The sequence below is a fragment of the Rhinopithecus roxellana genome, chromosome 7 (assembly GCF_007565055.1).
Source record: "Rhinopithecus roxellana isolate Shanxi Qingling chromosome 7, ASM756505v1, whole genome shotgun sequence".
In the NCBI taxonomy this organism is placed as follows: Eukaryota; Metazoa; Chordata; class Mammalia; order Primates; family Cercopithecidae; genus Rhinopithecus; species Rhinopithecus roxellana.
In genome coordinates this window covers 90,030,105-90,056,827 of record NC_044555.1, presented here as the reverse complement: position 1 = coordinate 90,056,827, position 26,723 = coordinate 90,030,105, and the positions used below count along the sequence as shown (strand labels likewise).

The 26,723-nt window shown below is 42.7% G+C and overlaps 1 protein-coding gene across 1 annotated transcript in view; it reads left to right on the top strand.

The window, feature by feature from the left end:
• The window catches only part of KLHL15 (kelch like family member 15), a 48,292-nt gene that overhangs the window by 9,618 nt on the left and 11,951 nt on the right, over nt 1–26,723 (top strand). The window contains exon 2 of the mRNA XM_010389368.2: nt 10,134–10,845. Coding sequence (XP_010387670.1) covers nt 10,141–10,845 — 705 coding nt within the window. The 5' untranslated portion in view covers nt 10,134–10,140. The remainder of the gene's footprint in view (nt 1–10,133; nt 10,846–26,723) is intronic.

Below are 26,723 nucleotides of genomic sequence, written 5' to 3'. Positions count from 1 at the left end.
GACCAGGCTGGTTTAGAACTCCTGACCTCAGGTGATCTGCCCAGAGTGCTGGGATTACGGGCATGAGCCACCGCGTCCGGTTCAGATTTTGCATTTTAGAGCACAGAGAGGCTGAGTAGCTTGCCCCAATGTCACAGAGCTAATAAGAGGTAGAACCACGCTTCAAACCTAGGCATCTGACTCCAGACCTATACCCTTACTTACTACTTCCATCTAGAGACTATCATGTTGGTCACTTAATCACTGAGTATTTCACTGTTTTCTACTTAATACATGGGTACCATAAAAGTAAAATACTGCTGCTGCTCTAAAGTTGTTAGTCTTATCGATAAATGCACTGAGCTTTTTAGGTAGAAAATAAGTTACTGCATATGTCTTGGCTATTGCAGATTAGTTTTAGAAGTCTGTTTAGATCAGGTAAACTTCACAAATGTATTGCTGATACTTTAAAAGTAACTATACTTTATTTAACTGGCATGCGTATTTAGTGCATTGCATATTTACAAAATCATATGAAAAGAATGAGAATTTTAGGACTAAAAATATTTTAGAGATCATGTCTAGTGCTCTTGTTTTTACAGATGCAGAGAGAAGGCCAAGAAAGTTTGAGTAACTTATAGATATTTCTGTTCTAAAACTATTAGTTAGGACCCTTGGTTATAAGTAGGAAAAATCAACCTAAGGTAGTAAAGAGGAAGAATTTATTCTAAGAATGTAAGGCTCTCTCAGAACCCAAGGGCAGACATAGAACTGGGTCTAGCAACTGGGAGAATGAGGTGTTCAGGAACGCTCCCTGTCCTCCTTTTGGCTTTATTCTTTCTCAGTTGACTGCCTTTCTCTGATCTTCAGCCCACATGGCAGACAGAAGTGGGTGCCCACAGCTGCTCTTTGACATGTTCCAGTTCCCGTCATACACAGTCAATACACATCTCTCTCTTTTTCTCTTTGTTTCTCTCTTCTCTCCCCTCGCCTTTGCTAAGTTTCTGTTCATCTTGATTCATATTTCCCACTCCTGTATGACCATGAGTGACCGTGGCCAGGATCACAGAGTGGGAGGCTGCCTGCTAGGAGTCCCTCTTGGCAGGCTGGGTGCCCAGAGGAGAGTGCTGTGTACTTAGGCAGGAGCTGTCTTTACAAGTATGTCTTTGGGGTCTTTTGACTCACAGTTTACCTACCAATCCTCTTCCTCCTCCTCCTGTTTTTTCCCCCGCTGCTTCTCTGCCTTATAATATTTCCACCATAGTAAGTATCTGGAACCTTGATTGTTGGTTGTTTTTTTGTTTTTTGTTTTTTTGAGAAAGCATAGTTTCTCCTTTTATAAATTTAGATGGAGTATTTTTCAGAAATGTGAATGCTGGCCGGGCGAGGTGGCTCACGCTTGTAATCCCAGCACTTTGGGAGGCCGAGGTGGGCGGATCATGGGGTCAGGAGATCGAGACCATCCTGGCTAACACGGTGAAACCCCATCTCTACTAAAAATACAAAAAATTAGCCGGGCGAGGTGGCAGGCGCCTGTAGTCCCAGCTACTTGGGAGGCTGAGGCAGGAGAATGGCGTGAACCCGGGAGGCGGAGCTTGCAGTGAGCCGAGATCGCGCCACTGCACTCCAGCCTAGGAGACAGAGCGAGACTCCGCCTCAAAAAAAAAAAAAAAAAAAAAAAAAGAAATGTGAATATTAACTGTTTTAGACCTTTTCAGGTAGTGATTAACTGTTGAATAGAGAGGGTGACTTTGACATGAAGTATGGTATTTTTAGGCATTGTCAAAATAACAGATTAATGAAACACAAAGTAGTTTACTCTCAAGTATATGAACACTGATTTCCAGCCTTCTATTATTAAATCTTCATTAAATGTGACCAATAAATCTTTATTTTTTCTTTTAGATTTGGGTCTTGTTCTACTGCCCAGGCTGGAAAGCAGTGGCATGATCATGGCTCACTGTAGCCTGAAATTCCTGCCTCAGCCTCCCGAGTAGCTGAGACTGTAGGTGCATGCCACCATGCCCATTTGATTTTTTTTTTATTTTTATTTTTTTAAGAGACGGAGTCTCACTCTGTTGCCCAGGCTGGAGTGCAGTGGCGCGATCTCGGCTCACTGCAAGCTCTGCCTCTCGGGTTCATGCCATTCTCCTGCCTCAGCCTCCCGAGTAGCTGGGACTACAGGCACCCACCACCACGCCCAGCTAATTTTTTGTATTTTTAGTGGAGACGGGGTTTCACCGTGTTAACCAGGATGGTCTCGATCTCCTGACCTTGTGATCTGCCCGCCTCGGCCTCCCAAAGTGCTGGGATTACAGGTGTGAGCCACCGCGCCTGGCCGATTTTTTTTTTTTTTTTTTTTTTATTTTGTTAGAGATGGGGTCTTTGTTTCTCAGGCTGTTCTTTCAAGTGATCCTCCCACCTCAGCCTCCTGAGTTGCTTGGATTACAGGCACAAGCCACCACTCCCTGCAGACCAATACAGCATGACAAGGCAGAGTGATCGTTGGTGACCATAATGATCCTGAAAAAAAAAATGTAGTATCAAATTTTTCATCCGGTTTAATTTGTTGTTTTTAATTATATATTTTTTTTCTATTATTACTTTTTTTAGAGATGGGAACTCACTATGTTGCTTAGGCTTGTCTCAAACTCCTGGACTCAAGCAATCCTCCTCCCTTGGCCTCCCAAAGTGTGGGATTACAGGTGTGAGCCCCACACCCAGCCCTATTCTAATTATTTGGAAAACTGGTAATTAGTGTGATGTTGATAGCCCTCTTAGACTGGTTATTCAAACAACACACTGTATGAGATTCCTTTTGTTCCCAGTATGCATTTGTGTGTGTAGGAAAATTCTAAGCTCATCAATTTTACCTTTAAAAATAATTCAAGCCTGGGAATGGTGGCTTATGCCTGTAATCCCAGCACTTTGGGAGGCCGAGGCAGGCAGATCTCTTGAGGTCAGGAGTTTGAGACCAGCTGGCCAACAAGACAAAACCCTGTCTCTACTCAAAATACAAAAAAAAAAAAAATTAGCTGAGCCTAGTGGCGCGTATCTCTAACCCCAGCTACTTGGGAGGCTGAGGTAGGAGAATCGCTTGAACCCAGAAGCTGGAGGTTGCAGTGAGTGGAGATCGTACCACTGCACTCCAGCCTGGGCAGCAGAGTGAGACTCCATCTCAAAAAAAAAAAAAATTTTTTTAAGCTGGATGCAGTGGCTTGCCTACTGAGGCGACTGATGTAGGAGGATCGCTTGAGCCCAGCAGTTCAAGACTGTTGTGTACTGTGATCATGCCTGTGAATAGCTACTGCACTCCAGCCTGGGGAACATAGCAAGACCCTGTCTCTAAAAACTAAATCAGTAGTTCAGATAAACAAGACCAAACTTGTAGCTTACTTTGATCTTAAATGTATTAGTAAAGGTGTTTTGCCAAGCATTGATTACAGTTTCCAGAATTTATTTTTTTCCAAATTATAGATAGCCCTCTTGTGTTCTACCTTTCCAAATGAAATGGTACAGCTTTCGATTAATGGAGTACTAATAAAAATTTGTTATTTCATCTTTTACATACTTTGCGGTCTTAGATAAGTGAACCTTTAATGTGGTAGAATCAGTAGGACTTAAAGGTAGGTTAGGGGAGAGAAGGGAGGAAAGAGGGAACCTCAAATGCCTCTTGAGAAGATGGGGAATACTGAAAAATCTGATGTGGGGGCAGAATAGAATTATGATTGTTTAGACATGTTGCTTTTGAGATGGCAAAATAGGATCATCCCAAAATGGAGCACCCAGAAGTGTCTGCTAGGCAGTTGATTCCACATAGATATGGACTGGAGTAAGGATGGAGATCTGGACAGAGATGATCAAGGTACTGGTGAAAGTGCATGTAAGTAGAAACCATGGATTTAGGTGAGCTCATTTTAGGGAGACACAGTATTTAGATGAGAAAAGAGGCAAGAGCAGAATCCTGGGGAATACCAATGTTTAAAGGGTAGCTCAAGAAAAGTGAGCCCATGAAGGAGATTGAGAAATGAGCAGCCCAGAACTAGGAAGAGAATCAGGAGCACAGTATCATGGAGCTGAGAGTGTGAAGAGCTGAGCATAATTTATACTGCAGAAGGATCCAGGGAAATGGGGACTAGAATGTAACCTCTGAATTGGACCAATTAGGGCCTTTTAAAGAGATTTTTATGAACTTTTAAAAAAGCAGGCCGGGCGCGGTGGCTCAAGCCTGTAATCCCAGCACTTTGGGAGGCCGAGACGGGCGGATCACGAGGTCAGGAGATCGAGACCATCCTGGCTAATACGGTGAAACCCCGTCTCTACTAAAAAAATACAAAAAACCAGCCGGGCGACGAGGCGGGCGCCTGTAGTCCCAGCTACTCGGGAGGCTGAGACAGGAGAATGGCGTCAACCCGGGAGGCGGAGCTTGCAGTGAGCTGAGAGCCGGCCACTGCACTCCAGCCTGGGCGGCAGAGCAAGACTCCGTCTCAAAAAAAAAATAAAAAATAAAAAAGCAATAATACACTTTTATTGGAAATAGATTAGAAAACACAGATTAGCAAATAGGAAGGGATAAAAGTAAAACTACCTGTTTTATTTATCTATTTTTATTTACCAATTTTTATTTATCTACCATTTTTTATTTTTATTTTTTTTTGAGACAGGGTCTTGCTCTGTCATCCAGGCTGGAGTGCAGTGATACAATCTCAGCTCACTGCAAGCTCCACGTCCCAGGTTCAAGCAATTCCCCTGCCTCAGCTTCCTCCCACCCGAGTAACTGGGATTGCAGGCACCTGCCACCAGCTAATTTTTGTATTTTTAGTAGAGACAGGGTTTCGCCATGTTGGCCAGGCTGGTCTTGAACTCCTGACCTCAAGCAATCCGCCCACCTTGGTCTCCCAAAATGCTAGGATTACAGGCGTGAGCCACCGCACTTGGCCTACTCTACCGTTTTTAATTTTTTTGGCATTCTATCCTTTTAGACTCTTTTTATTTTTTTCTTTCTTTGAGACAGGGTCTCACTGTATCATCCAGGCTGAAATGCAGTGGCATAATCATGGCTCTGCAGCCTCAACTTCCTGGACTCAGGTGATTCTCTCACCTCAGCCTCCCGAGTAGCTGGGACTACAGATGTGAGTCACCGTGCCCAGCTTTTTTTTTTTTTGAGACGGAGTCTCGCTCTGTTGCCCAGGCTGGAGTGCAGTAGCACAATCTTGGTTCACTGCAACCTCCACCTCCCAGGTTCAAACAGTTCTTGTGTCTCAGCCTCCCAAGTAGTTGTGGTTACAGGCATGTGCCACCACGCCTGGCTAATTTTTGTATTTTTAGTAGAGATGGGGTTTCACCATGTTGGCCAGGCTGGCCTGGAACTCCTTACCTCGTAATCTGTCTGCCTCGGTCTCCCAAAGTGCTGGGATTACAGGCATGAGCCACAGTGCGTGGCCCCACCCCCACCCCACCCCACCCCACCCCTTTTTTTTTTTTTTTAAAGAGACAGTGTCTCACTATGTTGCCGAGGCTGGTCCCGAACTTCTGGCCTCAAGCAATCCTCCTACCTCAGCCTCCCAAAGTGCTGGGATTATAGGCATGAGCCACCATGCCTGCCTTTTCTTATTTATTAAAAAGGGTTTTTTGTTTTGTTTTCTTTCTTTCTTTTTTTTTTGAGATGACTTTGGGCTGGGATAACTATTGAATAAACGGGTTAATCTGTCAGGAAATTGAATAAAGGGTATCATGGACAACATATTGATGAAACAAAGTAGTAAATCTAGTGATGGTTTATTCATGGGAGTGGAGAAGTGGCATCTTTTTAGTGCGTACATAGATACCACCTTTTCCTTCTCAGCAACTGAGGGCTCAGCCAAACCCAGAGTACAGAGGGATTCCCAAATGGCACTTACCTCCATACCTAACACAGTACCTGGCACACAGAAGGGCTCTTCCTTTTAGTAAATGAAATGGGGAGGCATTGACAGAGTGGTAACACTGGCAGTGACAGCCTCCCTGAAAAAGGAGGTAGAACAAGTGACAGCAGTTGACTGCAGTGCCAGCTGCTTCTCTGGACGGCTCGGGGTCCATCCAAACACCTAACCAGGGGAAGGACAGAACTTGGGAGATTAGGTCCCGCAGTGTCACTGGTGGAAATTCAGAGCCGTAGATGTTGGCTGCCACATCCTTAGTGCTCTTTTAGGCTGGTGTGGTTTATAGATCGTGTTCTAGCAAATACCTCCAACATATGATCCCAAGTCATGAGGTATTCTAGAAGGTGCTTAAAAAATGGCTGTAGTATCCCAGAGATTTGTCCATATCTGTTGTTCTTAGTTTGGGAACATCTTTCATAGTGCATCAGTGTTATATCAGCAGGGAATAACAACTGTTCGGTGGATGAAACTGCCCAGAGGCACTGAAGATTGGCCCAAGATTAAAGGGCCAGTCAGCATAGTTTTTGTTTAGCAGGGCAGGGATGGAGGACAGGCAGAGAGTTAAGGGATGAAGGCCCTAGTTAGAAAGTGGTTGCTCTGATATGGGAAGGTCTAAACTGGAGAAGGACAGAGGGTAAAGTTAGATGATAGACCAAGTGAAAGGAGAGTAGGAGGGTTAAGTAAGAAGTTGACAGTTAAGATTTCAGATGTAGACCAGTTCTGGATCAGGGACAGGTCCAAGTGGGGTGGGAGTAGGGTTTATAATGGAATAAGTGGGGAGGTTGTAGGAGTTGAGATGGTCAGGGAGTTTTGACTTACAGTTTTTGGATGGGTGATCTTATGTGAACATTGAAGAGGTGTGAAAGATGACTTAGCCAGGTGTTGAAGTCTTTTTTTTTTTTTTTTTTTTTTTTTTTTTTTACTGTGATGGAGTCTTGCTCTGTCTCCCAGGCTGGAGTGCAGTGGCGTGATCTTGGCTCACTGCACCCTCCACCTCCCGGGTTCCAGGGATTCTCCTGCCTCAGCTTCCCAAGTAGCTGGGATTACAGGTGCCAGCCACCACGCGTGGCTAATTTTTATATTTTTAGTGGAGACGAGGTTTTGCCATGTTGACCAGGCTGGTCTTGAACTCCTGACCTCAGGCGATCCGCCCTCGTAGGCCTCCCAAAGTGCTGGGGTTACGGGTGTGAGCCACTGCGCCTGGCCCTTTTTTTTTTCTTGAAATGGAGTCCCGCTCTGTCGCCCAGGCTGGAGTGCAGTGGTGCAGTCTTGGCTCACTGTGACCTCCACCTCCTGGGTTCAGGAGATTTCTCCTGTCTCAGCCTCCAGAGTAGCTGGGACTACAGGCACCCACTACCATGTGCAGCTAATTTTTGTATTTGTTTTTTATTTTATTTATTTTGAGACGGAGTTTCACTCTTGTTGCCCAGGTTAGAGTGCAGTGGCGCAATCTTGGCTCACTGCAACCTCTGCCTCCTGGGTTCAAGCGATTCTCCTGCCTCAGCCTCCTGAGTAGCTGGGATTACAGGGGCCCGCCACCACGCCTGGTTAATTTTTATATTTTTAGTAGAGATGGGGTTTCACCATGTTGGCCAGGCTGGTCTCAAACGCCTGACCTCAGGTGATCTACCCACCTCGGCCTCCCAAAGTGTTGGGATTACAGGCATGAGCCACCACGCCTGGCCTTTAATTTTTGTATTTTTAGTAGAGACACGGTTTTACCATGTTGTCCAGGCTGGTCTTGAACTCTTGACCTCAAGTGATCCGCCTGCCTCAGCCTCCCAAAGTGCTGGGATTACAGATGTGAGCCACCGTGCCTGGCCCAGGTGTTGAAGTCTTCATCAAATGTTTGAGAGTGATTGAGGAGAAGATGTGTATGGAAGTGATAAGGGGTGACAGAAGATGAATTTTTATCTGAACAAAAGGCCAGGTTTTAGAAAAAGAACAATAGAAAGCTAAGAGAGAGAAAGCTTGGAAAGTAAGGCTGTAAGCTCTAACAGTTTTTTTTTTTTTTTTTCTGACATGCGTGGGAGTAGGGATAGAGGTTGGAGGCAGGAGGCCTGGAAGCTGTGACTTTTAGGAAAACTATGTCTCATTTAAATGAAGTTGAGGAGGGAACTTTCTGTGACCAACCTGAGCATGTAGGGGAGTTTGTTTACATTGAAATAAGGTTCCATGGGGCACAATGGAAAGGTTTGGGAGGGAATTCAGGGATGGAGGATGGGTCATTGGGAAAGAAGCTGGGAGCTGTGTAAGGATGAGAATTAAGAAGATAGATGGCCTGGGAGGGGGTACGTAAGAAGGAGAAAATTAATTTGCTTCATAAATAGCCCAGTAGACTGAATTAGTGACTGGGCTCAGTGGCTCACGCCTGTGACCCCACCACTTTGGGGAGGCCGAGTCAGATGGATCACCTGAGGTCAGGAGTTTCAGACGAGCCTAGCCAACATGGCGAAACCCGTCTTCGCTAAAAATAGAAAAATTAGCTGGGTGTGTGGCAGGTGCCTGTAGACCCAGCTACTTGGGAGGCTGAGGCATGAGAATCGCTTGAACCTGGGAGGCGGAGGTTGCGGTGAGCCGAGATTGTGTCACTGCACTCCAGCCTGGACGACAGAGCTAGTCTGTCCCCAAAAAAACAAAAAAGTAGACTGAATTAGTTTATTCTGCTGTATTTAAGAGATCTAATTATAGTTCTCTGCTGTTTTACCTTCATTTCTCTGATATGGAAAGATTTGGTTTAATTTCCTTTAAAATTATATGTTTGTATTTTTAAATATATACGCATCACATCATTATTGTTTTTCAAAGTAAGGGTAATGAGGTAAATGAAAAGAAAGCCTCTCCTGAAAACCCACTACCCAGGGACATTATTTTGGTACATATTTCTCCAGACTTTTTCTCAGCTAACAAATACATGTGTATTTAGTTTTTGAAGATGTACTCAGTATACTGCGGTCACTTGCTTTTTTTTTCCATACAATATCTGGTAAATATTCTTTGTAAAAATAGTTAAACTGTTGGCATCATTTTAAATGGTTAATTTATTGTATGACCGTATCATGTTTTAATAATTTGTTACTGGACTTTTGAATAGTTTCTAATTTTTTAATAATAAGCCTAGATAGAAAAACCTTATATGTACAGCTTGGCCATTTATTTGAATATTTCCTTTAGGTAAATTTCTAGGAGTTTTAAGGTGTACTTTTTAGTTTCATTTTTGTCCCTTTTCTCATAATTTAGTGTTTGGCTGTGAAATCCTTTTTATGTTGCTAATTTTGGAACATGTTTAAAGTATATTTGATTAACAGTATGAAATCAATGGAATAGGCATATATTATTTGTAAGATAATTTACCATAGTTTAACATATATGTGTGTGTGTGTGTGCATATATATATATATATATACTTTTTTTTTTTTTTTTTTTTTTTGGGAGATGGAGTCTCGCTCTGTCTCCCAGGCTGGAGTGTAGTGGCGTGATCTCGGCTCACTGCAACCTCCACCTCCCGAGTTCAAGCAATTCTCCTGTCTTAGTCTCCTGAGTAGCTGGGACTATAGGTGCATGCCACCACACCTGGCTGCTTTTTGTATTTTTAGTAGAGTCGGGGTTTCACCATATTGGTCAGGCTGGTCTTGAACTCCTGACCTCAGGTAATCCACCCACCTCGGCCTCCCAAAGTGCTGGGATTGCAGGTCTGAGCCACCGCGCTTGCCCGACATATGTATATATTTTTAAGAGAGAGGGTGTTGCTCTGTTGCCCAGCCTGAAGTGCAGTGGTGCTATCATAGCTCACTGTAGCCTCAAACTCGTGGGCTCAAGGGATTCTCCCACCTCAGCCTCTGAAGTAGCTGGGGCTGCTGGCAGTGTACCACCATGCCCAGCTACTTTTTATTACTATTATTATTATTTCATAGAGACAGGGATTCGCCATCTTGCCCAGGCTGATCTCCAACTCCTGGGCTCAAGCGATCTTCCTGCCTTGGCCTCCCCAAGTGCTGGGGTTACAGGCATGAACTATTGATATATCTTTAATAGATTCTTTTCCTTAGGTAGGGAAGCCAAAAACATTAGTCTGCAAACCTTCAGTTTGTCTTCTCCCAAAGGACTTGTACATTTTGGACTTAGGTAGTGGAATTGAGATAATAGCAAACATTGTTAAAACTCCAAGTTAATATTGTCTTCTGAATGCATGGAAGTGTTTAACATTGTTGTCTTTGATTACTTTTTTTCCAGGTGATTCATGGCAGGGGACGTGGAAGGATTCTGTTCCTCCATCCATGACACCAGTGTCTCTGCTGGGTTCAGAGCACTGTATGAGGAGGGATTGCTTCTTGATGTCACTCTGGTTATTGAAGATCATCAGTTCCAGGCCCATAAAGCACTCTTGGCCACCCAGAGTGACTACTTCAGAATTATGTTTACTGCAGACATGAGGGAACGAGATCAGGACAAAATTCATTTAAAAGGTCTAACAGCTACTGGTTTCAGCCACGTCCTGCAATTTATGTACTACGGTACTATAGAGCTGAGTATGAATACCGTTCATGAGATTCTTCAGGCTGCCATGTATGTTCAACTTATAGAAGTGGTGAAGTTCTGCTGCTCTTTTCTCTTAGCGAAGATCTGCCTAGAAAATTGTGCAGAAATTATGAGACTCTTAGATGATTTCGGCGTAAACATCGAGGGAGTCAGGGAGAAGTTGGATGCCTTTCTGCTAGACAACTTTGTGCCACTCATGTCGAGGCCTGACTTTCTGTCCTATCTGAGCTTTGAGAAGCTAATGTCTTATTTGGATAATGATCATCTGAGCAGGTTCCCAGAGATAGAGCTGTACGAGGCTGTGCAGTCTTGGCTGCGGCATGATAGAAGACGCTGGAGACATACCGATACTATCATTCAGAATATCCGGTTTTGCTTGATGACCCCAACCAGCGTTTTTGAGAAGGTTAGTGTGTTTGAAAGCAATAGACGGTACTCATCATTTAGTTAAGGCAGTGTATGTCTTTATAGATAAGATTCACAGACTTAGGAGCCAAGAATGAATAACTTGTAAGAGTACTTTATGTGTAAGAAGCCTGATTTGTTGTGCATTTAGGTTTTATAAAATACATTTTGTGGGTGAAAGATAAACCACGTAGGTAGTAGAATAGTTTTATTTTGAAAGTACTTTTAAAGTTGAAGCATAATTATTATTTTTTTTATTTTATTTTTTATTTTTTTTCTTGAGACGGAGTCTGGCTCTGTCGCCCAGGCTGGAGTGCGGTGTCCGGATCTCAGCTCACTGCAAGCTCCGCCTCCCAGGTTCACGCCATTCTCCTGCCTCAGCCTCCCAAGTAGCTGGGACTACAGGCGCCCGCCTCGTTGCCCGGCTAGTTTTTTGTATTCTTTAGTAGAGACGGGGTTTCACCGTATTAGCCAGGATGGTCTCGATCTCCTGACCTCGTGATCCGCCCATCTCGGCCTCCCAAAGTGCTGGGATTACAGGCTTGAGCCACCGCGCCCGGCCTGAAGCATAATTATTTTATGCAAAATATTACATGTTTGCTGTAGCTTTTCATTTCACAAATTAAATTGAAACCGAGTCAGACTAGATCTCTTTTTAAAAATAAATTTAAGTAATACATGCAGAAATTGGCATTGAGAAGAGTTCTGCATGGTATACATTAATAGAGTTTCTTATTCTTCTAAAATATAGCAAGGACATACAAAATAGCTCTTGAAAACCAATAGGCCCTAATGGTGATTTTCTTCCCTACTCTTACTTTCTGGTTTTCCCTGTTTTACTGTGAATAGTAACTAAATTTGACAATGAAAACATGTTATGTGTCTAAAAACATCATTTTGGCATTTCTAAACAAGTAGACTATAAATCCTCTATCTACATTGATCAACCATCCCTGGGCACATTTTACCATCTCTTAAAAATAGTCTTTCTCTGAAACAGCCTTGCCCTTTTTTTGCATGTAAGCATTTTCATTTTTATATCAGAGTTTCACTTGTGATCCTTTCTTGCCCAAAGGTCATAGAGCAGTTTTAGTAATTGCTTAATAACTTAATTGGTTTCTAATCACATGGTTACCTCTGGGGCTCTGTTTACTTCTTGCATCTTCTCTTTTTTTTTTTTTTTTTTTTGAGACGGAGTCTCGCTCTGTCGCCCAGGCTGGAGTGCAGTGGCCGGATCTCAGCTCACTGCAAGCTCCGCCTCCCGGGTTTATGCCATTCTCCTGCCTCAGCCTCCCGAGTAGCTGGGACTACAGGCACCAGCCACCTCGCCCGGCTACCTTTTTGTATTTTTTAGTAGAGAGGGGGTTTCACGGTGTTAGCCAGGATGGTCTCGAACTCCTGACCTGGTGATCCGCCCGTCTCAGCCTCCCAAAGTGCTGGGATTACAGGCTTGAGCCACTGCGCCCGGCCATCTTCTCTTTTTTCTAGAAAGCACACTGAAAACTTGGTCGGTCACCTTTCATGTTAAATAGTTCCTCAGCTTTAGTTATTAGACCTGGTTATAAAAATATCTGCAAAGGAGGGTTGTTTATGCCATTTGAAAAATAAACGCATTTGCACCTTTGAATAACAGCAGCCTGACATATTTTTTTTCCTCCAAAATGCTGTGAAACTGAGAATTCAGTTTTGTGGATTTTTATCTTTTATTCTCTGAATGTATTGATATAGCAAAAATAATTGAAACTAAAGTATGTGTATATGTATATATAATTTTTTTAAAAATTTGAGGTGAAGTCTTGCTCTGTTGCCCAGGCTAGAGTGTAGTGATGCGATCTCGGCTCACTGCAAACTCCGCCTCCCGGGTTCAAGCGATTCTCTTGCCTCAGCCTCCTGAGTAGCTGGGATTACACAGGTGCCCGCCACTGCACCTGGCTAATTTTTGTATTTTTTAGTAAAGACAGGGTGTAACCATCTTGGCCAGGCTGGTTTCGAACTCCTGACCTCATGATCCACCGGCCTCGGCCTCCCAAAGTGCTGGGATTACAGGCCTGAGCCACCCCCCACCCGGCCAAGAATATATTTCTTAATTATATTTGGTTTAGTGATAATCAGCCCCACATCAATTATGTAAATCATTTGTCTCTGATATTTTGATTTTTTTTTTCCTTTTGTTTTTATTGCTCTCTTTCCCTAGGGGATCCTGTTTTGTTTTGGTTTTTTTTTGGTTTTTGTTTTTTGTTTTTGAGATGGAATCTCACTCTCGCCCAGGCTGGAGTACAGTGGCATGATCTTGGCTCACTGCAGTCTCTACCTCCTGGGTTCCAGCGATTCTTCTGCCTCAGCCTCCCAAGTAGCTGGGATTACAGGTATCCACCACCACGCCTGGCTAATTTTTTGTGTGTTTTTAGTAGAGACCGGGTTTCACCATCTTGGCCAGGCTCGTCTCAAACTCCTGGCCACAAGTCATCCACCCGCCTCGGCCTCCCAAAGTGCTGGGATTATAGGCATGAGACACTGTACCTGGCCCCTGTTTCGTCTTTATACATTAAATGCAGATTCTTTCCCAATACTAGAACAAAACCCCTTCAACCTCAGTCTAGATGGAAGGTACTATGAAATAAAAGGTAAGATTTTCCCTCTTGTCAGACAATATGATAGATAATTGATAGCAGTAGATTTTCTTTTTTTGAGACAGAGGCTTGCTCTGTCACCCAGGCTGGAGTGCAGTGGCGCTATCTCGGCTCACCGCAACCTCTGTCTCCCAGGCTGAATCGAATCTCATGCCTCAGCCTCCTGAGTAACTGGGATTACAGGCATGAGTTACCATGTCCGGCCATAGTAAATTATTTTAAGTGCTGAGCTTCAAAGCCTTCTTACAGTCCAGTGATCAGTTCAAGGCAAACAAAAGTGACAGTAGCTGAAAATTAACACTAGACTATCAGGTAATTTTGCAAATTGTAAAAAACATAAGTTATATCTACTGGTGGATTCCTTTGGCATGTGCAGCATAGGAGGTGGTTATTACCCATTGGCCAGACATTGGGATTTATCAGAATAAACATGTTGTTAAGGCTTCCTTCTGGAATTATTTTCTTAGGAAAATTTAGTAAGGACCTAGCCACAGAGAGATAATTGTTTTTTGTTTTTATTTTTGGAGACAGGGTCTCGCTCTGTCACCCAGGCTAGAGTGCAGTGACACGATCATGGCTCACTGCAGCTCCCTCTCCTGGGCTCAGGTGATCCTCCCACGTCAGTCTCCTGAGTAGGGGGGACTGCAGGTGTGCATAACCATGCCTGGCTAATTAAAAAAAAAAATTTTTTTTTTTTAAAGAAATGGGGTCTCACTATGTTGCCCAGGCTGTGCTCAAACTCCTGGCCTGAAGTGATTCTCCCAACCTGGCCTCCCAAAGTGTTGGGAGATGTGAGCCACCATGCCTGGCCTATGTCTCTTTTAATCTATGAGGATGTTCAAACATACAAAAAGTTGAGTAAATAATATAATGACCACTTGTATAGCTATCACTTAGATTTAAGAACTGTTAACATTTGCTGTATTTGCTTCATATCGATTTTTTTCTGGGTCGAACATTTGAAAATAAGTTATAAACATCACGACACCTCCTCCTAAATACTTAACATGCTTCTCCTAAGCATAAGAACTTTTTCCTACTTAAGTACGATACTAAAATACTATTCTACCTAGGAAAATTAGGAAGACCCTAATATCGTTATCTAATCTTTCTTCATCTAGAACAGTTCTTCGCTCTTTTTTTTTTTTTTTGAGACCAGACCACCAGTTGCCTCAGTGTGTCCTGCATTCTGGATGTCTCTGATAACTTCCTTGTGTTGGTGTTAACTTAGTTCTTCTATTCCCTTTATTTCCTACTAACACATCTTTTTAGCACCATGTTTTTCAGGAACAGTTACAGGAAAATGTTGAATGCCAGAGAAAAACTTGGAAAACTACTCTAATCAAAGTAGCTAAGTAGTTTCTATGAACTTTGTATTATGAAGCGAAGTAGCCCAATTCTAGGACTAAAATCAAGAATTTTGTTCATACTATTCTGTATTAGGTTTCTTTTCGATTCCTAAAATCCCCTCCCTCTTTGTGATTTAGAACACTTCCATTTAATGTATTGGGATTAAAACTAGCTAAAGTGTCAGTGACTCTTGAACTGCATTGTTCAATATAGTCATCACTTGTGGCTCTTGAACACTTGAAATGTGGCTACTCTGAATTGAGATTTCAAAGACTAAGATGATAAAATGAATGTAAATTACCTCAATAATTTTTATATTGATTACATGTTGAGATTATATTTTGGATATATTGAGTTCAACAACTATATTATTAAAATCAACTTCACCTTTAAAATGTGTCTACTAGAAAATGTAAAATTGCATCTTTGACTCACATTTGTGGCTCAGATTCTATTTTTATCTCACAGCCCTGCTCTAGAAGTTAAGATGTGTTGTTCAATAGAAACTGAATGTGCATACGGTAAATAGCCTTTCTCACATACTTAACCCTTCTCCCAAATTTCTAGCCTTTAGAAACGTTATGTACAATTAGTGTTAAATGAACTTTAACCTACCTGATGATTCTGTGGATTGGCTGGTGAAGATAACTGTTATTGATAATAGCATCTTTTTGTCAGGATCCACCACGCACGGCTAATTTTGTATTTTTAGTAGAGATGGGGTTTCTCCACGTCGGTCAGGCTAGTCTCAAACTCCTGACCTCAGGTGATCCGCCTATCTCAGCCTCCGAAAGTGCTGGGATTTACAGGCATGAGCCACCGCATCTGGCTGGAGATTCTTAATTCTTCCTTTGGTAGTAACAGATTTGAGCAGTGACTTAATAGTGTAGGGAAGGGGGCATTCTGCCTTTACCCAAGGAAAAGCCCCCATTCGTTCTAGGGACTCAAGTCATGTGCTCTAGCTGTGCTGAAATCTTTGGGTTTATCCTTCTGCAGTATCTATGTAGTCCTCTACTGGATTTTCTCCTTAGGTGAGATAAGATTGTCTTAGCTTTTTTTTTCTTTTTTTTTAGTATACTTTTTTTCTTTTTTAATATTTAACATTTTTTTGTAGAGATAGGGTCTCACCTATGTTGTCCAGGCTGATCTTGAGCTGGCCTCAAGTGATCCTGCTGCCTTGGCCTCCCAAAGTGCTGGAATTATAGACGTGAGCCACCGTGCCTTGCCAGATTGTCTTAATTTTTGTACTAAGTATTCTATGGAACCATCCCTGAAGAGGCCAAAGCTTCCAAATTTCCTGAGTTCCTTAGAGGCAGCAATACTGTTTATCTGAACACTATGTGCGTGTGCGCACACACACATACATTTATGCTACGTCATGCACTGAATGCTCTACTGTACATATAGGTAGCATCTACACGTTATCCCCATTTTGTAGATAAGGAAACAGGCACAGAAAGGTTAAGGATCTTATTCCAGACCAAGTGGCACTGTCCAGACTGAAAGCCAGGGCAGCTTGCTTCCCAATCTGGGACTTCCTATTACAGCTAATAGAATAGGGAGAAGACCCTAAAGTGCTGGAAGCATGCTGTTAACCTGTGGCCCAGCCTGGGTCATTCAGAAGTTGTTACAGAGCTATGAAAATTCTAAGCTGTTTACATTAACAAAACATAGCCTAAGGGGCAGGTGTATGTTACAGAGTTGTAAAAATTCTAAGGTGTTTACATGAGCAAAACATAACTGAAGGGCCAGGAAGGGTGGCTTCTGCCTATAATCCCAGCACTTTGGGACTCCTAGGCAGGAGGATCGTTTGAGCCCAGGAGTTGGGGACCAGCCTAGGCAACATAGGCAAACCTTACTCTACAAGAAATTTAAAAATTAGTTGGTTGTGGTGGTGCATGCCTGGAGTCCCAGCTACTGGGGAGTTTGAGGTGGGAGGATTGCTTGAGCCGGGAAGGTCGAGGTTGCAGTGAGCCATGGTCGTGCCACCGCATTCCAGCCTGGGCGATAAAGTGAGAACCTGTTCCTCCCTACCGCCCCCCAAAAAATGAAAACATAGCCTAGGAAATTTAATGGCACTGAAAAAATATATATAAAGTGTGGGAAAACTTCGATATGAAAGCACAAATCTTGGGTTTTCACTGAAATAATCAAATTGAAATTTTAAGGATCTTGTCCTTTTGACATAGTTATTTAAGGGTTTTTATGACTCATTTGATCTATAGTGGATTCCTAGGTTTTTTTTTTGTTTTTTTTTTTTTTGAGACGGAGTCTCGCTCTGTCGCCCAGGCTGGAGTGCAGTGGCCGGATCTCAGCTCACTGCAAGCTCCGCCTCCCGGGTTTACGCCATTCTCTCACCTCAGCCTCCCGAGTAGCTGGGAGTACAGGCGCCTGCCACCACGCCCGGCTAGTTTTTTGTATTTTTTTAGTAGAGACGGGGTTTCACCGTGTTAGCCAGGATGGTCTCGATCTCCTGACCTAGTGATCCGCCCGTCTCGGCCTCCCAAAGTGCTGGGATTACAGGCTTGAGCCACCGCGCCCGGCCGGATTCCTAGTTTTAAAACTAGACTACAGTTTCAGTTTTTACTTACGGAAATGTCTGTGGCATGTATTTTTTACTAGCTCTGATGGTCTTTGCACATGTTAACAGATAAGGCCTGACATTTGTCATTCTGAATTTCAGTGATATGAAGATTTAAATAGTTGAAACTGCTTTCTTTGGTCTTTGGTTTTTAAAAAACAATTACTGTTTTATTGAAAACATTGTGTGAAGTAAATGTATATTTGGCAAAATGCATACTATACCTGACTTTTATTTATTTATTTATTTTTTTATTTATTTTTTCTTTTGAGACCAAGTCTAGCTCTGTCACCCAGGCTGGAGTGCAGTGGCGCGATCTCAGTTCACTGCAAGCTCTGCCTCTTGGGTTCACGCCACTCTCCTGCCTCAGCTTCCCGAGTAACTGGGACTACAGGTGTCCACCACCACGCCCTGCAAATTTTTTCGGAGATATATATTTTTTCCTTTTTTTTTTTTTTGAAACGGAGTCTCGCTCTGTCTCCCAGGCTGATGCGGTGGGGCAATCTTGGCTCACTGCAACCTCCGCCTCCCAGGTTCAAGCGATTCTCCTGCCTCAGTCTCCTGAGTAGCTGGAATTGCAGGCATGTGCCTCACGTCCTGCTAATTTTTGTGTTGTTAGTAGACACGGGGTTTTGCCATGTTGGCCAGGCTGGTCTCAAACTCCTGACCTCAAGTGATCTGCCCACCTCGGCCCCCCAAAGTGCTGGAATTACAGGCGTGAGCCACCGCTCCCAGCCTATACTTGACTTTTTGTACATAAAATATTTTTTAAATAAAATTGTTAAATTATTGGTTAAAATACCCATATGTTAATTCTCTAGTACAGTGACATTTTAATATTTTTGAACCCAGGGTATCTTCAGTATCATAAATATGCATAAGGTAAGATTCAGCATCCCAATGCTCCCCTTAGAAGTTGTATTAATATGTAAAATACAGTGTCTTCATAATCATAAAATTTCAATTTCTCAAAGGGAAAGAAATCTATTTTAAATCCTATAAAGAGAAAAAACACATTAGTCCAGCTTTGTATTTAGGATTTTATAGTTCATTTTTCATTGGCTATTAAGGAAGTAGATTATATAGAAGTATTCTGCTTTAAAGCCATCATGCTTATTCAAAATATTTTATTTTTTTTTTTTTTTTTTTTTTTTTTTTTTTTTTTTTTTTTTTTTTTTTTTTTTTTTTTTGAGACGGAGTCTCGCTCTGTCGCCCAGGCTGGAGTGCAGTGGCCGGATCTCAGCTCACTGCAAGCTCCGCCTCCCGGGTTCACGCCATTCTCCTGCCTCAGCCTCCCGAGTAGCTGGGACTACAGGCGCCCGCCAGGTCGCCCGGCTAGTTTTTTTTTTTTTTGTATTTTTAGTAGAGACGGGGTTTCACCGTGTTAGCCAGGATGGTCTTGATCTCCTGACCTCGTGATCCGCCCGTCTCGGCCTCCCAAAGTGCTGGGATTACAGGCTTGAGCCACCGCGCCCGGCCAAAAATATTTTATTTTATAAACTGGCTCATGATAGTCAGACCCCCGAATGTACTTTTTTCCCCTGTCTGTTAAATGTAATTCAGAATATCCCCCCAAAATTGGATTTCCGTAACTTACAGAGAATTTGTTATGAGAATATTCACAACTTTGAGATAATTTTGATAATTGATAGAGATGACTTCACTATTTCGGAAAACCTAAGCGTCTGTAAAAATTAATGCCTCAGAAAAGCCTTTTATTTATTTATTTATATATTTTTTTGAGATGGAATCTTACTCTGTCACCCAGGCTGGAGTGCAGTGGTATGATCTCAGCTCACTGCAACCTCCGCCTCCCGGATTCAAGCAAGTCTCTTGCCTAAGCATCCCTAGTAGCTGGGATTACAGGCGTGCACCACCATACCCAACTAATTTTTGTATTTTTAGTAGAGATGGGATTTTACCCATGTTGGCCAGGCTGGTCTCGAACTCCTGACCTCAGATGATCCATCCACCTTGGCCTCCCAAAGTGCTGGGATTAACAGGTGTGACTCACCGTGCCTGGCCGGAAAAGCTTTTTAACATTAAAAAGTATATATATCTAGTTTAGGGAGCAGAATTAGTTTTTGTTGTTGTTGTTGTTGTTTTAAGACAGGTTCTCGCTCTGTCACCTGGGCTCAAGCGATCCTCCCACCTCAGCCTCCCAAGTAGTTTGGACTATGGGTGCACACGACCATGCCTGGCTAATTTTTTGTAGACATGGAGTTTTGCCATGTTGCCCAAGCTGAATCTGTGGCTTTAAATGCTACATTTTAAAATGAGGATTAGGTGTCTTGGACTCACCTTGAAACTGACAGAATTAAAAAATGACAAATTAGGCATCCAAAGTACACATTACTTAGAATGTAGTAGCTCTCACAACTGGTCTTCACAAAGCGCTAATAATCTTCCACATATTTTCTTTATGAGCATAGTTGATCTATATAGTATTAACAATAGCCTATGACACATAAGGACATATATTGTCCTTAATATAATCTCATGCTTAGGTGGTATGCTGTTCTGGTTAATTGAGGCACAACCCATTTGGTAAATGAAACTGCCTGGGCAGAGCCATATCTATGTAAAGTGTAGGTGCTGTATGCCCCTCCAGAATTCCTTCACTTAGGCATTGGAACATGTTTTGACTAATCCAGCACTTGACCAATGTAAAATTTCTGTCCAGGAACCAAACTGTCACCTGCAGTGTTACCATAATTTAGCTAAAAACTCTTTGGAGAAAAACAGTTCATTTATATCTAATGACTTCAGCTAGAGCCAGATAAATCTAGAGAAGTAGAAATTTCCCTCTAACCCTCAGTTTTGGAAGTACATGAGAAATATAAGCTCTCAGTTTTAGAAGTACGTGAGAAATGTAAGCAGTGCTGTGTTTGACAGTAACAAACTTTTTATTATTATTTATTTATTTTGAGATGGAGTCTCACAGGCTGCAGTGCAATCTCAGCTCACCACAACCTCCAACTCGCTGGTTCAAGCGATTCTCCTGCCTCAGCCTCCCAAGTAGTAGCTGGGGTTACAGGCGGGCACCACCACGCTCTGCTAATTTTTGTATTTTTAGTAGAGACAGGGTTTCACCATGTTAGCCAGGCTGGTCTCGATCTCCTGACCTCGTGATCCGCCCTCCTCAGCCTCCCAAAGTGCTGGGATTACAGGTGTGAGCCACCGCACCCGGCTGGGCCAACTTTTTTAAAGATAGTAACCTGTATTTCAAATGTGAAATTTGATTCGAATTTCTAATAAGCTTGAGTTTTTGGAAAAGTTTCAAATCTCCTTCAGATATCAGATAATACACAGCTAGAACTTGAAATTGCTTAAATTAACAACTCACCTCTTGGAGTGAAAACATAGAGATGAGTAGGTTTTCTGTTAGAAACTAGGTCAGTGGGTTAAGTGTACTTTCTCAGTTAATGTCTTTTCCTGCATCAGACTCCTTTTTGCCAACTCTTCCTCCCCAACCCCATGGACTTGGAAGACGGTAATTAACGTATGTTCAGTTCTTTAGAAATCAGGCAGGTGTTTTTCTTCTCTGAAGTTTTCTGCCTTTTATGTGTAGACGTAGAGTGCTCTTATTTTCTACCTTTGACTTGTATTCACTCCAGATGCACAGATTCCTGAAGAGTGCCTGTAATCTAGGTGTTGACTATATTAGTGTCCTAGGAAAGATAGTATCTTGGGTAGTGTATTAGACAAACAGGAACCTATTGAAAATTGGAGTGTAAAAATTCAGTCTTACTTGCTGATTCTCTTTTTAAATAAAAGATAGATGAAAACAAGCATAGGACAATTGGAAATTAAAAAGGAAGGTGTGGAACAGGGACAGCTTTGTTGACATTTAAAAGAAGAAAACCGTGGCCAGGCGCGGTGGCTCGAGCCTGTAATCCCAGCACTTTGGGAGGCCGAGGTGGGCGGATCACCTGAGGTCAGGTGTTTGATACCAGCCTGGCTAGCATGGTGAAACCCCATCTCTACTAAAAATACAGAAAAATTAGCTGAGTGTGGTGGCAGACGCCTGTAATCCCAGCTACACGGGAGGCTGAGGCAGGAGAATCGCTTGAACCCAGGAGGCGGAGGTTGCAGTGAGCCGAGACCTCACCATTGCACTCCAGCCTGGATAAGAGTGAGACTCTGTCTCAAAAAAAAAATTTTTTTTTTTAAATGAGAAAACTCTTAAGAAATTGGAAGGAAAAAGCAGATGGTAAGCAGAAATTGAAAAGAATCAGAGTCTGAAAATGACTAGAGAAAAGGTTTGGAGCAGGAAAGGAAAAAGGGGGAAGTACTATGAGTTAAGTTTTATTTTCAAATTTATTATTCAGAAAATACCATTTGTGTAATAGGTAAGCATTGCTCATTGAAAAGTTAGTTTTAGGATGAAACCTTTTACTTGGCTTTCCTGTTCTATCATAAATAGGAAAAAAAATTCCTCATATAAGTTGTGAATTCTAGAACTTAGTTGTACTATCTAAATATTGGTATAACCAGAAAATAAAAAGATGGTTCTAAGTCTTTTTTAAAAATACATTATTAGGCCTGGTGTGGTGGCTCACGCCTGTAATCCCAGCACTTTGGGAGGCCGAGGTGGGCGGATCACAAGGTCAGGAGATCGAGACCATCCTGGCTAACACGGTGAAACCCCATCTCTACTAAAAATACAAAAAATTAGCTGGGCGTGGTGGCGGGTGCCTGTAGTCCCAGCTACTTGGGAGGCGGAGGCTGGAGAATGGCGTGAACCCGGGAGGCGGAGCTTGCATTGAGCCGAGATTGCACCACTGCACTCCAGCCAGGGCGACAGAGCAAGACTCCGTCTCAAAAGGCATGGTGGCACACGCCTGTAATCCCAGCACTTTGGGAAGCCAAGGTGGGCGGATCAAAGTCAGGAGTTCAAGACCAGCCTGACCAACATGGCGAAACCCTATCTCTACTAAAAATACAAAAATTAGCCAGGCCATGGTGGCACATGCCTATAACTCCAGCTACTCAGGAGGCTGAGGCAAGAGAATCTCTTGAACCTGGGAGGCGGAGGTTGCAGTGAGCTGAGATTGTGCCACTGCACTCCAGCCTGGGTGACAGAGCGAGACTCTGTCTCAAAACAAAAAAAATTACAAAAAAAAATTATGTTCTACCTTTGAGGTTTGTTAGGGTTTTTTGTTTGTTTTTTGGTAGGGATGGAGTTTTGCCATGTTGTCTTGGCTGGTCTCAACTCCTGGCATCAAGCCATCCTCCCATCTCAGCCTCCCAAAGTGCTGGGATTACAGGCATGAGCCATGGCACTTGGCTGAGGCTTGTTAGTTTATTTTTCTAAAATTTAAAAAAAAAATCCAAACTTTTTTGGAGACAGAGTCTCACTCTGTTGCCCAGGCTGGAATGGAATGGCACAATCTCAGCTCCCTGCAACCTCCACCTCCCGGGTTCACGTGATTCTCCTGCCTGAGCCTCCTGAGTAGCTGGGACTACAGGTGCACACCACCACGCCTGGGTAATTTTTGTATTTTTAGTAGAGATGTGGTTTCACCATGTTGGCCAGGCTGGTCTTGAACTCCTGAGCTCAGGTGTTTGCCCACCTCCCAAAGTGCTGAGTCTACAGGCATGAGCCACCCCGCCCAACCAGAAATTGTATTTTTTTAGAGATGAAGTCTTGGTTTGTCGCCCAGGCTGCAGTGCAGTGGCACCATCATGGCTCACTGCTGCCTTGAATCCCTGGGCTCAAGTGGTCCTCCCACCTCAGCCTCCTGAGTAGCTGGGATTACAGGGGTACACCACTGTGCCCAGCTTTTTAAGTTTCTAATAGTGTTCAGTTACTATTGCACTGAAATTGGAAGGAAATTAGATTTTGTAAGCACATTTATTTTTAAAATATGTTTTACTCTCTAGAAGGGTTGAAGGGATAGAGAACTTTACCAAATTGTGCTGAAACTCTTAGAATCTTGCCCTGAGGGGGCGTCTCTCCCTCACCCCTATTTACCCTGGTCACTTTACTTCTGAAGTTCAGTTCACTTTTAACTTTGCCTGCTTGGAGAGAAGAGGGTGAGTAAATTCTTACTACAATTTGTCTTTATTTACCATTTGGTATTTGACTATAAATACAGTATTACTGGCCGGGCGCGGTGGCTCACGCCTGTAATCCCAGCACTTTGGGAGGCTGAGATGGGCGGATCACGAGGTCAGGAGATCGAGACCATCCTGACTAACACGGTGAAACCCTGTCTCTACTAAAAAATACAAAAATTAGCCGGGCGTGGTGGCGGGTGCCTGTAGTCCCAGCTACACGGGAGGCTGAGGCAGGAGAATGGCGTGAACCCGGGAGGCGGAGCTTGCAGTGAGTGGAGATCGCGCCACCGCACTCCAGCCTGGGTGACAGAGCGAGACTGTCTCAAAAAAAAAAAAAAAAAAAAATACAGTATTACTGAAAGGATTTGTGCTTAGCATGAACTGATTTTTCATAGCTTTATCCTTGGTCATTAACTCAGTTTTTCAGGACAAAGGGATTAATTAAAGGCATATTGCACCTAGCTTTTTTTGTGATGATTTTGTTTTACGTTAATCAATATAAGCTTTAGTTCTGAGCAAGATTTTACAAATAAAGACATCTTATACCAGGGTAGATAGTTTTGCAGTATAGCAAACATCTAAACATGCAATGTAGGAACATCTAAAGACTGTTCCATGTTTTACTGAGAATCAAAATTATATCAAATGTAGCTGACACGGGTTTTTGTTTGTTTCTTTGTTTTTGTTTTGTTTTGTTTTGTTTTTTGAGATGGAGTCTCCCTCTGTTGCCCAGGCTGGAGTGCAACGGTGCAATCTCGGCTCACTGCAACCTCTGCCTCCCGGGATTAAGCAATTCTCCTACCTCAGCCTCCTGAGTAGCTGGGATTACAGGTGCCCCCACCACTCCCAGCTAATTTTTGTATTTTTAGCAGAGACAGGGTTTTGCCATGTTGGCCAGGCTAGTCTCGAACTCCTGATCTCGTGATACGCCCGCCTGGCCTCCCAAAGTGTTGGGATTACAGGCTTGAGCCACCGCACCCAACCTGTTATAGTTTATTTCAGCATTAGAGCACCACGATAGTAACTGCTTGGGAAGATTGCATCATGGTGGAGAGGAGATAAAACTGACAACCAAGACTCAGTCTTGATTACCTCTTTTATAGGGCCAGGCACCATCTTAAGTTCAGGAATTGCTCCCCCACTCCCACCCCTTCTGATAGACAAACTAATAAAAGGTATTTTGGTTCTTTGACTTAATATATTGGATATTTTAAAAATTATTTCGTGGCCGGGCGCGGTGGCTCATGCCTGTAATCCCAGCATTTTGGGAGGCTGAGGCAGGTGGATCACCTGAGGTTAGGAGTTTGAGACCAGCCTGGCTAGAGTGGTGGAACCCCGTTTCTACTAAAAATACAAAAAATTAGCCGGGCATGGTGGCATGTGCCTGTAATCCCAGCTACTCAGGAGACTGAGGCAGGAGAATCCATTGAACCCAGGAGGTGGAGGTTGCAGTGAGCCGAGGTTGCACCATTGCACTCCAGCCTGGGCAACAAGTGAAATCTGTCTCGAAAAAAAAATTTTTTTCCCCCCAAAAAGTGTATCTTAAATTGGCTGGCTAGGCCAGGCACGGTGGCTCACGCCTGTAATCCCAGCACTTCCGGAGGCTGAGGCGGGCAGATGATGATGTCAGGAGTTCAAGACCAGCCTGACCACGTGGTATTCAAATTGTTAAGTTTTAAAGGTAATTTGTATATACCTTCCTTAATTTTGAGAGAATTAAAATGTAACTTGCAATATAATTAAAATAGGGATTTCCACAGAGTTTACTATTTGATTAAAAAATCTGGAATTAAAAAAATATATACTCTAACTGGCTACAGTCTAGATTATTTTAGGATTTTAACCAGCCTTTTTTTTTTGAGACGGAGTCTCGCTCTGTTGCCCAGGCTGGAATGCAGTGGCGTGATCTTGGCTCACCACAACCTCCACCTTCCGGATTCAAGCAATTCTCCTGCCTCAGCCTCCCGAGTAGCTGGGGTTACAGGCGGACGCCAACATGCCTGGCTAATTTTTGTATTTTTAGTAGAGACGGGGTTTCACTATGATGTAACATTTTGACAGTGAATGGAGAAACATGAAATTTTTCCCCAGCAGTAATGGCTAGTTATTTCTTCAACTTTTTATATATATATGTGTGTGTGTGTGTGTGTGTGTGTGTGTATACCTATTTACAGGAACTCTATTCAAAATTATTTCTCACACTTCATTGTCAACTATATGCATACGTGCATACACAATTAACATTAAAATAAAAGATGTTTAGATGAAATGGCCAATCTACATTTTCAGGCTGGGCATGGTGGCTCATGCCTGTAATCCCAGCACTTTGGGAGGCCGGGGTGGGAAGAACACTTGAGCTCAGGATTTTAAGACCAGCCTGGGTAATGTAATGAGACCAGCCTGGGTAGTATAGTGAGACCTAATCTCTATTTTATTAAATAATCAGTAAATTAAAAAAAATTTTTTTCAGACCACTGAAATTATATATATAATTATATAACATATTCAGAATAAGACAAAATGTTTTTCATTATACAATTCTTTAAAGTATCAAAGCAACAAAAGTGGTAACATTATTCTTTCCAAGCTTAAAAACATGACAGTTATTTAATCCTATGAAAGGCAAAGGAAAGTAATTCAGACCATGAAAGAAATGTCATTCTTTCCATACCTCTTTGAGAGTACCTGATATACAGATAGTTAAACTGTTATGTGAGAAATGAAGGATGGGAGAAGTGCCTTCTCTATGAAAAGATGAGCCATGTACGAGCCATGTACTGTTCTGCAGTTTTCTCATTTAACATTTTGAATATCTGTGTTAGTGCATATGGATTAACCTCACTCTTTTTCACAGCTGCATATGGTATATTACCAGAGTATATCCAACCAATGTCTTATTGATAGGTGATTGGAGTTATTCCCAGGTTTTGTGCTCTTACAAACAATAATGCAATGAGTATCCATTCTCTTGACAGTTCTTACTACAGAACTTTTTCTTACGTTGGTGTAAAATCTTCCTCTTAATGGTACTGAAGATAGTTGCCATCTTTCTGAGTCTTCTCTTGTGTTGAAACATTCCTCACCCATTTGACCATTCTCCCTTTGGATCCCTTCACTGTCTTCCAGATGTGGTCCACTTTGTCAGTGTTTAATAGTATAGTGATATAACTTAGCACTGTCTTGGTTGTGGTTTTACCTGAATGGAGAGGGTGGGCTTGCCTATTTTCTTTTCTTTTCTTTTTTTTTTTTGAGACA